This window comes from Bufo bufo, chromosome 2 (assembly GCF_905171765.1).
Source record: "Bufo bufo chromosome 2, aBufBuf1.1, whole genome shotgun sequence".
Taxonomy (NCBI): Eukaryota; Metazoa; Chordata; class Amphibia; order Anura; family Bufonidae; genus Bufo; species Bufo bufo.
The window spans coordinates 502,212,711-502,226,013 of NC_053390.1; the positions used below are offsets into that span (position 1 = coordinate 502,212,711).

Genomic DNA, 13,303 nt, shown 5'->3' on the forward strand with positions numbered 1-13,303 from the left:
CCAGCTGTTAAGAAGGAGAGATGGCTGACTGATGCACAATTACTCCACTTGTTGAGAAGGAGATGGCTGACTGATGGACAAGTACTCTGCCTGTTGAGAAGGTAAGATGGCTGACTGATGCACAAGTACTCTGCCTGTTGAGAAGGGGAGATGGTTGACTCATGCACAAGTACTCCACCTGTTCAGAAGGGGAGATGGCTGACTGATGCATAAGTACTCCACCTGTTGAGAAGAGGGGATGGTTGACTCATGCACAAGTACTCCACCTATTGAGAAGAGGGGATGGCTGACTGATGCACCAGTACTCTGCCTGTTGAGAAGGGGAGATGGTTGACTGATGCATAAGTACTCCACCTGTTGAGAAGAGGGGATGGTTGTCTCATGCACAAGTACTCCACCTGTTGAGAAGGAGATGGCTGACTGATGCACAAGTACTCCGCCTATTGAGAAGGGGAGATGGCTGATTGATGCACAAGTACTCCGCCTATTGAGAAGGGGAGATGGCTGACTGATGCACAAGTACTCCACCTGTTGAGAAGGAGAGATGGCTGACTGATGCACAATTACTCCACCTGTTGAGAAGGAGATGGCTGACTGATGCACAAGTATTCCGCCTGTTGAGAAGGGAAGATGGCTGAATGATACATAAGTACTCTGCCTGTTGAGAAGGGGAGATGGCTGACTGACGCACAAGTACTTCACCTGTTTAGAAGGGGGTGGCTGACTCATGCACATGTACTCCACCTGTTGCGAAGAGGGGATGGTTGACTCATGCACAAGTACTCCACTTGTTGAGGAAGGGGAGATGACTGACTGATGCACAAGTACTCCACCTGTTGAGAAGAGGGATGGCTGACTGATGGACCAGTACTCCGCCTGTTGAGAAGGGGAGATGGCTGACTGACGCACAAGTGCTCTCTGTTAAGAAGGGAAGATGGCTGACTGATACACAAGTACACTGCCTGTTGAGAAGAGGGGATGGCGGACTGATGCACCAGTACTCCGCCTGTTGAGAAGGGAGATGGCTAACTGATGCACAAGTACTCTGCCTGTTGAGAAGGGGAGATGGCTGACTATGAACAAGTACTCCGTCTGTTGAGAAGGGGAGATGGCTGATTGATGCACAAGTACTCCGCCTATTGAGAAGGGGAGATGGCTGACTGACGCACAAGTACTTCACCTGTTTAGAAGGGGGGTGGCTGACTCATGCACAAGTACTCCACCTGTTGCGAAGAGGGGATGGTTGACTCATGCACAAGTACTCCACTTGTTGAGGAAGGGGAGATGACTGACTGATGCACAAGTACTCCACCTGTTGAGAAGAGGGATGGCTGACTGATGCACCAGTACTCCGCCTGTTGAGAAGGAGAGATGGCTAACTGATGCACAAGTACTCTGCCTGTTGAGAAGGGGAGATGGCTGACTATGAACAAGTACTCCGCCTGTTGAGAAGGGGAGATGGCTGATTGATGCACAAGTACTCCGCCTATTGAGAAGGGGAGATGGCTGACTGACGCACAAGTACTTCACCTGTTTAGAAGGGGGGTGGCTGACTCATGCACAAGTACTCCACCTGTTGCGAAGAGGGGATGGTTGACCCATGCACAAGTACTCCACTTGTTGAGGAAGGGGAGATGACTGACTGATGCACAAGTACTCCACCTGTTGAGAAGAGGGATGGCTGACTGATGCAACAAGTACTCCGCCTGTTGAGAAGGGAAGATGGCTGACTGACGCACAAGTACTCTGCCTGTTGAGAAGGAGAGATGGCTGACTATGCACAAGTACTCCGCCTGTTGAGAAGGGGAGATGACTGACTGATACGCAAGTACTCCGCCTGTTGAGAAGAGGGGATGGCTGACTGATGCAACAGTACTCCGCCTGTTGAGAAGGGGAGATGGCAGATTGATGCACAAGTACTCCACCTGTTGAGAAGGGAAGATGGCTGACTGATGCACCAGTACTCCGCCTGTTGAGAAGGGGAGATGGCTGACTGATGCACAAGTGCTCTCTGTTAAGAAGGGAAGATGGCTGACTGATACACAAGTACACTGCCTGTTGAGAAGAGGGGATGGCTGACTGATGCACCAGTACTCCGCCTGTTGAGAAGGAGAGATGGCTAACTGATGCACAAGTACTCTGCCTGTTGAGAAGGGGAGATGGCTGACTATGCACAAGTACTCCGCCTGTTGAGAAGGGGAGATGGCTGATTGATGCACAAGTACTCCGCCTATTGAGAAGGGGAGATGGCTGACTGACGCACAAGTACTTCACCTGTTTAGAAGGGGGGTGGCTGACTCATGCACAAGTACTCCACCTGTTGCGAAGAGGGGATGGCTGACTGATGCACAAGTACTCCACCTGTTGAGAAGGAGAGATGGCTGACTGATGCACAATTACTCCACTTGTTGAAAAGGAGATGGCTGACTGATGCACAAGTACTCTGCCTGTTGAGAAGGGAAGATGGCTGACTGATGCACAAGTACTCTGCCTGTTGAGAAGGGGAGATGGCTGATTGATGCACAAGTACTCCACCTATTGAGAAGGGGAGATGGCTGACTGATGCATAAGTACTCCACCTGTTGAGAAGAGGGGATGGTTGACTCATGCACAAGTACTCCACCTGTTGAGAAGAGGGGATGGCTGACTGATGCACTAGTACTCCACCTGTTGAGAAGGGAAGATGGCTGACTGATGCTCCAGTACTCCACCTGTTGAGAAGGAGAGATGGCTGACTGATGCACAATTACTCCACCTGTTGAGAAGGAGAGATGGCTGACTGATACACAATTACTCCACCTTTTGAGAAGGAGAGATGGCTGACTGATGCACAATTACTCCACCTGTTGAGAAGGAGATGGCTGACTGATGCACAAGTACTCCACCTATTGAGAAGGGGAGATGGCTGACTGACGCACAAGTACTCCACCTGTTGAGAAGGAGAGATGGCTGACTGATGCACAATTACTCCACCTGTTGAGAAGGAGATGGCTGACTTATGCACAAGTATTCCGCCTGTTGAGAAGGGAAGATGGCTGACTGATACACAAGTACTCTGCCTGTTGAGAAGGGGAGATGGCTGACTATGCACAAGTACTCCGCCTGTTGAGAAGGGGAGATGGCTGATTGATGCACAAGTGCTCTGCCTGTTGAGAAGGGAAGATGGCTAACTGATGCACAAGTACTTCACCTGTTTAGAAGTGGGGTGGCTGACTCATGCACAAGTACTCCACCTGTTGCGAAGAGGGGATGGTTGACTCATGCACAAGTACTCCACTTGTTGAGAAGGAGATGGCTGACTGATGCACAAGTACTCCACCTGTTAAGAAGAGGGGGTGGCTGACTGATGCACCAGTACTCCACCTGTTGAGAAGAGAGGATGGCTGACTGATACACAAGTACTCTACCTGTTGAGAAGGAGAGATGGCTGACTCATGCACAAGTACTCTGCCTGTTGAGGAAGGGATGATGACTGACTGATGCACAAGTACTCCGCATGTTGAGAAGGGGAGATGGCAGATTGATGCACAAGTACTCCACCTGTTGAGAAGGAGAGATGGCTGACTGATGCACAATTACTCCACCTGTTGAGAAGGAGATGGGGAGATGGCTGACTGATGCATAGGTATTCAGCCTGTTAAGAAGAGGGGATGGCTGACTGATGCACAAGTACTTCGCCTGTTGAAAGGGGGGGGGGGGGCTGGCTGGCTGATGCACAAGTACACTGCCTGTTGAGAAGAGGGGATGGCTGACTGATGCACAAGTTCTCCACCTGTTGAGAAGACTGGATGGCTGACTGATGCACAAGTACTCCACCTGTTGAGAAGAGGGGATGGCTGACTGATGCACAAGTACTCTGCCTGGGACAGCGTAGTGCCCGTCAGAACATAGCAGTACAGTACAGTTACTCCTCCGAGGAAGAGAGCAATGTGGTTGCTAATAGACATAAGAACTAAATTAGACCTAACAAACAATAGCGCAGTTAAACGGACTACTGAGGTGGGTAATGCGGCTGTCTGATGCATGTCAGAGCTGCATAGGTTAGTCTTATACAGCGTCTAGCCACAGCAGAAACACTCCACTATTGAAGGGGTTCATGCTGAAGTTTAGTGCATGTCTATAGCAAGCAGCATTGTGTGGCCTGACACCAAGCGAGAGCCCAATTACTCCAACTATTGAAGGGGCAGTGCAGTTGACTGGCACACCTCATACCTATGCTTGGCAGTCTAATGACGGTACAATTACTCCACCTATTGAAGGGGCAGTGCAGTTGACTGGCACACCTCATACCTATGCTTGGCAGTCTAATGACGGTACAATTACTCCACCTTTGAAGGCTGATGCCTGGTGCAGTACCTGGGAGGATTGTATGTAGTGTAAATAATGTAACCCTAATGGTGGTGTTAGGGTACAACTACACGTCTCACGACATTTCATGTAATGATTGTCAATGCAGTCACAAAGCGATACGCTGTTCCTGTACTGCGACATGCTGGATTTTATAGCAGGTCACGTCATGCGTGACTTCTCATCCATTGACTTTAATGGAAGTCGTGAGCCACACGTGACCGGCCTGCGATTTGTTGTTCTCACAGCCAAAACACAGTTCTAAAATAGATCTGTGGCAGACAAGTCATACACATTCTTTTGTCACACCACTTTTCTGCAGTGAGGTTCATGGTCACTTCGGAATTCGGGCTTTTGATGTTACATGACTCGGTGACGTCACAAAGTCCTTTCCGATTTAGACACTATCTTTATAAAACGCCTTCTATAACACTAGTGTACTTTAGGGTAGTGACCAGCAAGGGGCAGAAACATGGGGAACAATGCAACCTTTTCCATTAAACCGAAGACCGTGTCATCAGACACTGAAGAGGTTAAAACCACCCCAGTCCTCCCCACAATGTTCCTGGTGACGTCACTTCAGACAGGAACACTGGCAATGCCTGACTGTGTGGGTACGGGACCGAAGTAAAAATGGCCGCCGGCAGCTTCCTAGCCTTTCAAGCGTCATTTCCGGAGAAGGCGGAGCTTTGGGGAACATCCGTATGGCTGTAGCATAACCACGTGCCTTCCAGTAACCGTTCATTTCGGTGCGCCCTCGGACCCGGACTGGTGCGGGATTCTGCCACGTGACTGCTTTCCATATTCTGTAGTATACAAGGTGTCAGCCCTCATCATTCACTGTTTGCACTACAGTAGAAATTAGATTTCAGCCATTGAAGCTCCTAAACCTTTTTAGCCTGGAATATGCATGGTCATCAATTCATACTTTTTCGGAGCTTATTAAAAGGCTTTACCAAGACTCAGGATAGGTCATCAGTATCTGACCAGTGGGGGTCCAACACCCGGGACCCCCGCCGATCAGCAGTTTGAGAAGGCACCTGCACTGTCCTGTGTGCGCCATGGCCTTCTCACAGTGCGCTACATTGTATAGCGGCTGTGCTGAGGCCATGTAACCGATGGAGATGTCATCCCTGGCCTAGGAAAAGCTGTGAGAGCAGCTGATCGGCGGGGGTCCCAGTTGTTGGAACCCCATCTATCAGATACTGATGACCCATCCAGCGGATAGGTCATCAGTAGTGTCGAGCTTCATCCGAAGTCACTTTGTTCAAAGCTTCGGAATAATACTGTATGAAGATCTGTCTCCGTACAGTATTAGAATGTATGGGCTCCAATGAGCCGAAGTAAGTTATTCACTAAGTCGCGCGCAACTTTGTTGAATAACTTCAGTAGTTGATTTTTTTAAGTGGAAAACCGCTTTAAAACTTGAAACCAAACTCGGCTTAGGTTCCGAGGTACTCGGTAAATAACTAACTTCGGCTCATCGGAGCCCATACATTTTAATACTGTATGGAGACTAATCTTCGCACAGTACTATTCCGAAGTTTTAAACGAAGCGACTTCGGATGAAGCATCTGAAGCTCACTACGCTCAACACTAGTTAGTCATCAGTATTAAAATCCTTGAAAACCTCTTTAATGACAAACTAAAATACCTCATACTCATGCCTTGCTGGAGATGATGTCAATTCTGGCCAGAATTTAGGGATGAAATCCACTTGTGAACAAGGCCTTAAAGGGATTATATGAGACTAAAATGTCCCCCATATGCCCGAGCCCCTCACACTGAATCTACTTACCTGGTTCCCCATGCCGCTCCTGGTCCCAGCACCGCCACTGCAGCTTCTCCCTGTGCGCGGATGAAAACATCCGTAGTCTCGGATAACCCCTTTAAAAAGTTGTTCAGCTTTTATTAATTTGCATTGTGGTTAGGTGTACTTCCATATTTGCGTGCACTTTTTGGGCTTCCAGGCTGTCTTCTTTGGATTTCTGGTCCCCGTTGGCCAGCGACCGGCCTCTGCAGGGCTGGGTGTACTAGTGTAATTCACCACCCAATACAATAAGGCTAATTTCAGGTGAGCATGCTCAGTGGGACTTCCTGTTACGGATTCTACTCCTTTCACAGGACCATACGGCATTATAAAGATTTATAATGCTGTGTGTCTCTGCCAGACCTGTATCTACTGAATTATAGGGACAGGACTATGTCAGTACAGTTCAGTAGATGCAAGGTCTGGCAGAGACACACAGCATTATAAATCTTTATAATGCCATATGGTGCTGTGAAAAGAGCAGAATCCGTAACAGGAAGTCATACTGTCACACGAATATTTTTTTTCCACATTGAACACTCTTGTCTGAAATGAGCCTAAAGAGCCAGTTTTATTGTCATTTGTGTCCCAATATTAGACTGCCCATTGCAACCGCCAGGTATATTCTCTTCCTAATCTGAAATTGGGGGTAGAGACTCGCTCCTGCATCATGATGGTACAGTTGCTGAGGCAACCATATGACAGACTATTGTACGGTTGACCCTTCTGGCGACTTGACTGCCAGCCATGCAGTAGTAAAAGTCTCTACGCCCCAGATGTCAGATTTGGGAGCTTTGGTCTTGAGATCTGAAAGACTTCCGACCTCTGATCTATCTGTAACTAGAGAGGTTGTCCAGTAGAATACATTTTTATTTATTGCTCAGAGGAGGTTCAAAGTTAAAAATGAAGCCACACTCCTCCTCACCGATACACTAGAAATGTAAGATCAGCCAATCACTGGCTGTAGCTGTGACCTGTCTTAGCCAGTGATTGGCTGACATTTCCTGTGTCGAGACAGGACCCAGAAGTGGAGAGCAGCAGGGATAGGAGCAGTGTCGGAGTGACAGTGGACCAGGGAGAGCGAGGTTTCTTTAACCCATTGTGAGCCATATATAAAAAATGTCACTGGACAGCCCCTTTAAGTTGGGTGGTGGTAGAGTTCTCTGTGTACTGACATTACGTTTCTCTCTCTTCCTCCAGATATATAGATATATTGTGTGGCCTCCCTTCTGCCGGCTGCAGCCTGGTGAAAGCCATGTCTCCCCAGGGTCGGCTTATACTGAACCGATTTGCAGGCTGCTGGCGAAAGATGTTCAAGGGGCAGAATTTGCTGGTTACTAACACAGTGAGCGCTGGGGTACTTCTTAGCCTCGGAGACATAATTCAACAGACTCGAGAGGTCAGGAAAGACCCAGATAGAAGGCGAGACTGGCTGCGGACAGGTAGAGATGTTCTCTTTACGTAGGAATCAACATTGGGTGAACGCAGTGTCAGGCCCCATGCACATGACCGTATCTGTTTTGCGGTCCGCTAATCACAGATCTGCAAAATACGGATGCTGTCCATTTTGCATCCGTATGGGGCCTAACAATGATAGAAGTGTGGCACAGACAAAAGTACAGGCAGGAAAAGGAGTAAGTGCTTGTCGAAAGAGGTACGTGAATAGAGGGGAGGCACAAGAGAAGGCTTGTATCCAAGTCTGTTAAGGGGTCATTCGAGAGGGGGTTGTATCTGAAACTCAAGAAATGTGGAAACAGATAGGGCTCTGTAGATTAGGGTGAAGATGTTGAATTGGGTTCAGTGGCCACTGGCCAGCATATGTTTGTACAGTGTATGTCAAAAACTTGCAAAAGTACATGTCGGGAAATACTCCAACTGAGGCAGAAAACAAGAAGCAAACAGTTCATGACCGGGCCATTTTCTTTCAACTATGTAAATCATTTTTGTGCCTTTTTTTTCAGTGATTTCAGTCATTTTTATACTTGTGAGAATTTAAAAAAATAGGAAACGAGTGTTTTTCACATTTTTTCTTTTGTTTTACTAGCTCAAAACACAACTAAAATCCTCCTCCTAGCCCCAGAGGCTTAACAATGTTGTACTGACCTAGCAGTTTGTGCAAATACCTGACCTGGGACCCCCCTCTATAACATGGTCCTTCTCTATAGGAAGCCCAGTGATGATTGTTGCGGCTGCCATCTCTGCAAGGACATTCAGGAATGTCTTTGAAGAGATAAGCACGTACCTGCCAGATGTATAGTCAACAGGCGTCTGAAAGCGATTAAACTGGCCATACACATTAGGCCAAGTTCACACTTCAGTTATTTGATCAGTTATTTCATAGAAACATAGAATGTGTCGGCAGATAAGAACCATTTGGCCCATCTAGTCTGCCCAATATACTGAATACTATGGATAGCCCCCGGCCCTATCTTATATGAAGGATGGCCTTATGCCTATCCCATGCATGCTTAAACTCCTTCACTGTATTTGCAGCTACCACTTCTGCAGGAAGGCTATTCCATGCATCCACTACTCTCTCCGTAAAGTAATACTTCCTGATATTACTTTTAAACCTTTGCCCCTCTAATTTAAAACTATGTCCTCTTGTAGCAGTTTTTCTTCTTTTAACCCCTTAGGCTGGGTTCACACCTGAGCGTTTTACAGCGCGTTCCTACGCGCTGTAAAACGCTCAACAGGCAAAAACCAATGATTCCCTATGGGCATGGTTCTCACCTGAGCGTTTTACAGCACGTATGAACGCGCTGTAAAACGCCCAACGCCCCAAGAAGTACAGGAGCTTCTTTGGGGCGTATTGTCGCGCGTTCCCGCACATAGACTTAGCGGGAACGCGCCTAAATGGGCGTTTGCTTGTTTCCTCGCGCGTATGTAAACGCCCGATAGAAATGCCTGTAAAAAGCGCATACAGAGTACGCTCAGGTGTGAACCCAGCCTTAAGGACACATGACGTACCGGTACGGCATGTTTCCCGAGTCCTTAAGGACACATGACGTACCGGTACATCATGTGTTGTTCCGATCACCACCGCCCGGCGGTTTGCTGCGCTTTCTGCAGTTTCTGATCCCCGCGGTCCCTGACCGCGGGCATCAGAAACTTTAATATGCCGAAAGTATAGATTTTTCACCCCCCCTGCACCCCTGAATGATTTTATGCCGGCGGGTGGTGCAGAAGGGGTTGCGGGAGGCGGGATCGCGATCCCCTGCCCGCCTCCTCTTGAATATGCATTGGCGTCCAGTGGTTATACCAGAGTGTCAGCACATTGCTGACACTCTGGTATAAACGGCTGACATCTGTGCTGTGATGTCAGCCGTTTAACCCCTTCCATACCGCGGTATGTACGGACCGCTGTATGGAAAAGGTTAACAGTCAAGGGCGGCTCCCTCTCCGATCGGGGGGCTGCTGTGCCTTTGCAGCCCCCAGACAGGATGTGGCCACAACTGAGCAGACGGGGAAGGTTCCCATGGCAACAGGACGCCTTCTCAGGCATCCTGCTGTCCATGGTGCTAAAGGCATAGATCTGTTCAGACAAAGTGTAAGTAAAATACAGTACAATACACTATATAGTGTACTGTACTGTATTATACAGACATCAGACCCACTGGATCTTCAAGAACCAAGTGGGTCTGGGTCAAAAAAAAAAGTAAAGATAAAAAAAAAACACATTTATCACTGAATAAAAATAAAAAAAATTTAATACACTACACATATTAGGTATCGCCGCGTCCGTAACGACCTGATCTATAAAACCGTCATGTTACTTTCCCCGCACGGTGAACGCCATAAAAAAATAAAAACTATGAGGAAATTGAAATTTTGCCCGCCTTACTTCCCAAAAAAGGTAATAAAAGTGATCAAAAAAGTTGCATGTACGCCAAAATAGTACCAATCAAACCGTCATCTCATCCCGCAAAAATCATACCCTACCCAAGATAATCGCCCAAAAACTGAAAAAACGATGGCTCTTAGACTATGGAAACACTAAAACATGATTTTTTTTGTTTCAAAAATGAAATCATTGTGTAAAACTTACATAAATAAAAAAAAAAGTATACATATTAGGTATCGCCGCGACCGGCTCTATAAAAATATCACATGACCTAACCCCTCAGGTGACCACCGTAAAAAAATAAAAATAAAAACGGTGTAAAAAAAGCAATTTTTTTGTCATCTTACGTCACAAAAAGTGTAATAGCAAGCGATCAAAAAGTCATATGCACCCCAAAATAGTGCCAATCAAACCGTCATCTCATCCCACAAAAAATTAGACCCTACCTAAGATAATCGCCCAAAAACTATGGCTCTCAGACTATGGAGACACTAAAACATGATTATTTTTTTTCAAAAATGAAATCATTGGGTAAAACTTACATAAATAAAAAAATTGTATACATATTAGGTATCGCCGCGTCCTTGACAACCTGCTCTATAAAAATACCACATGATCTAACCTGTCAGATGAATGTTGTAAATAACAAAAAAAAAAACGGTGCCAAAAAAGCTATTTCTTGTTACCTTGCCTCACAAAAAGTGTAATATAGAGCAACCAAAAATCATATGTACCCTAAACTAGTACCAACAAAACTGAAACCCTATCCTGTAGTTTCTAAAATGGGGTCACTTTTTGGGAATTTCTACTCTAGGGGTGCATCAGGGGGGCTTCAAATGGGACATGGTGTCAAAAAAAACAGTCCAGCAAAATCTGCCTTCCAAAAACCGTACGGCATTCCTTTCGTTCTGCGCCCTGCCGTGTGCCCGTACAGCGGTTTACAACCACATATGGGGTGTTTTTGTAAACTACAGAATGGGGGCAATAAATATAGCATTTTGTTTGGCTGTTAACCCTTGCTTTGTTACTGGAAAAAAATGGATTAAAATGGAAAATTTGCCAAAAATGAAATTTTATCACCATTTGCCATTAACTCTTGTGGAACACCTAAAGGGTTAATGACGTTTGTAAAATCAGTTTTGAATACCTTGAGGGGTGTAGTTTCTAGAATGGGGTCATTTTTGGGTGGTCTCTATTATGCAAGCCTCACAAAGTGACTTCAGACCTGAACTGGTCTCTAAAAATTGGGTTTTCGAAAATTTGTGAAAAATTTAAAGATTTGCTTCTAAACTTCTAAGCCTTGTAACATCCCCCAAAAATAAAATATCATTCCCAAATTGATCCAAACATGAAGTAGACATATGGGGAATGTAAAGTAATAACTATTTTTGTAGGTATTACTATGTATTATAGAGGTAGAGAAATTGAAACTTGGAAATTTGCAATTTTTTACAAATTTTGGGTAAATTTGGTATTTTTTTATAAATAAAAAGGATTTTTTTTTTACTTCATTTTACCAGTGTTATGAAGTACAATATGTGACGAAAAAACTGTCTCAGAATGGCCTGGATAAGTCAAAGAGTTTTAAAGTTATCAGCACTTAAAGTGACACTGGTCAGATTTGCAAAAAATGGTCTGGTCCTTAAGGTGAAATAAGGCTGTGTCCTGAAGGGGTTAAATATTCTCTCCTCTTTTACCTTGTTGATTCTCTTTATGTATTTAAAAGTTTCTATCATATCCCCTCTGTCTCGTTTTTTCCCCCAAGCTATTCATGTTAAGGTCCTTTAATCTTTCCTGGTAAGTTTTGTCCTGCAATCCATGTACCAGTTTAGTAGCTCTTCTCTGAACTCTCTCCAAAGTATTAATATCCTTCTGGAGATATGGTCTCCAGTACTGCGCACAATACTCCAAATGAGGTCTCACTAGTGCTCTGTAGAGCGGCATGAGCACCTCCCTCTTTCTACTGGTAATGCCTCTCCCTATACACCCAAGCATTCTTCTAGCATTTCCTGCTGCCATAGAAACATTTCCATCGTTTTTTTTTAGCTAAAACTAGATGCGAGTCAAAAACACATTGGCTCCCAATAACTGACCAAATAACTGAAGTGTGAACTTGGCCTTAGATGTATATTGGACAAAATCACAGATTTTAGTGGGAATGGTCTACCATATAATATGTATGGGGTCCTCCCAAAAGCAGATGCTGAGGAACATAAGGTTCAGCCTGTTGGATTTCAACAAGCCTGATCCCTTTGTTCTTGGAGAGATAAACCACAACCAGAGATGTCTGGCAGCGGCTTACTTACTTCCCTCTCCCCATTGATTCTTAATAGTTTTATGGGAAAATATTAGCGTGTGATTAGTCTTACGCCGTAGACTGTGTAGATTTGAATATACTTATATGCTTTTTGCAGTATTGTATTTATTGTTAGCATTTTGTAAACATTTTCTGTTGGGTATTCTTTACACAGGTAGGATGTTTATCGTTGGCGTTTGTCTTGGGCCATTGGATCACTACTGGTACATTTGGCTGGATCGCCTATTACCTGGAGCAACAACACAAGTGGTAGTGAAGAAAGTTCTCCTTGAACAAATACTCGTATCCCCTATTCTGGGAGTTCTGTTTTTTGTTGGTGAGCATACATTATGTTATAAAAGGAAATGCAGCTGGTCTTCAAAACTGCAATAAAACAATGGGGGGGGGGGGGGGGTAGCTTTGCACCAATTTTTTTTGCTCAGATTTTGCCCTTTTACACGTTGCGTGGGTCATTTACTCTAGGGCACTTGAGATTAAGTCCATCGCATGCAGCGCCCATCTTGATAACTTCTTCCATAAGTGTGCATTGAGATTCATAAATTCTTATTCAGGTTACACTCGGCCAATATATATATATATTTTTTTTTACATGTTGAAAATGCAAAGGCAGAAGAACCCAGGCACCCAATGAGAACCTGGCCATACAGTTAAACCCCTCCCTGACATGCACCGTACATGTACAGCGATTAGTGGCAGTAGCCCAGCTGTTAATGACTGGTTTCCTGCTGTATCTGCCGGCATCACTACAAATGTCGATGCTGACTGGCATATAGGAGGTTTGCCGAGGGAGGGGCTCCCTCTCTCACCCCTTTGGATCCCTACGCTGCAATAGCATTGTCCAAATGGCTGTTATGACATTCCCAGGCCTTGCAAAGGCCTTGGGGCCCAGCATCTATAGAGGCCTATGAGGCCCAGCACCCAGGCTGGTCTCACAGGTGAACTGTCAGTTTAATACTGACAGGTCAGTGCAGTACAGTACAGCATG

The 13,303-nt window shown here is 45.7% G+C and overlaps 1 protein-coding gene across 4 annotated transcripts in view; it reads left to right on the plus strand.

Moving 5' to 3' along the window:
* Positions 1-4,715: 4,715 nt before the first annotated feature.
* The window catches only part of LOC120991642 (mpv17-like protein 2), a 35,970-nt gene continuing 27,382 nt past the window's right edge, over positions 4,716-13,303 (plus strand). For 2 of the 4 annotated variants that reach the window (XM_040420436.1, XM_040420433.1), the window contains exons 1-3: positions 4,716-5,167; positions 7,358-7,599; positions 12,473-12,634. In XM_040420436.1, coding sequence (XP_040276370.1) covers positions 7,413-7,599; positions 12,473-12,634 — 349 coding nt within the window. In that variant the 5' untranslated portion in view covers positions 4,716-5,167; positions 7,358-7,412. The remainder of the gene's footprint in view (positions 5,168-7,357; positions 7,600-12,472; positions 12,635-13,303) is intronic. The other 2 variants (XM_040420435.1, XM_040420434.1) reach the window with 2 other exon arrangements.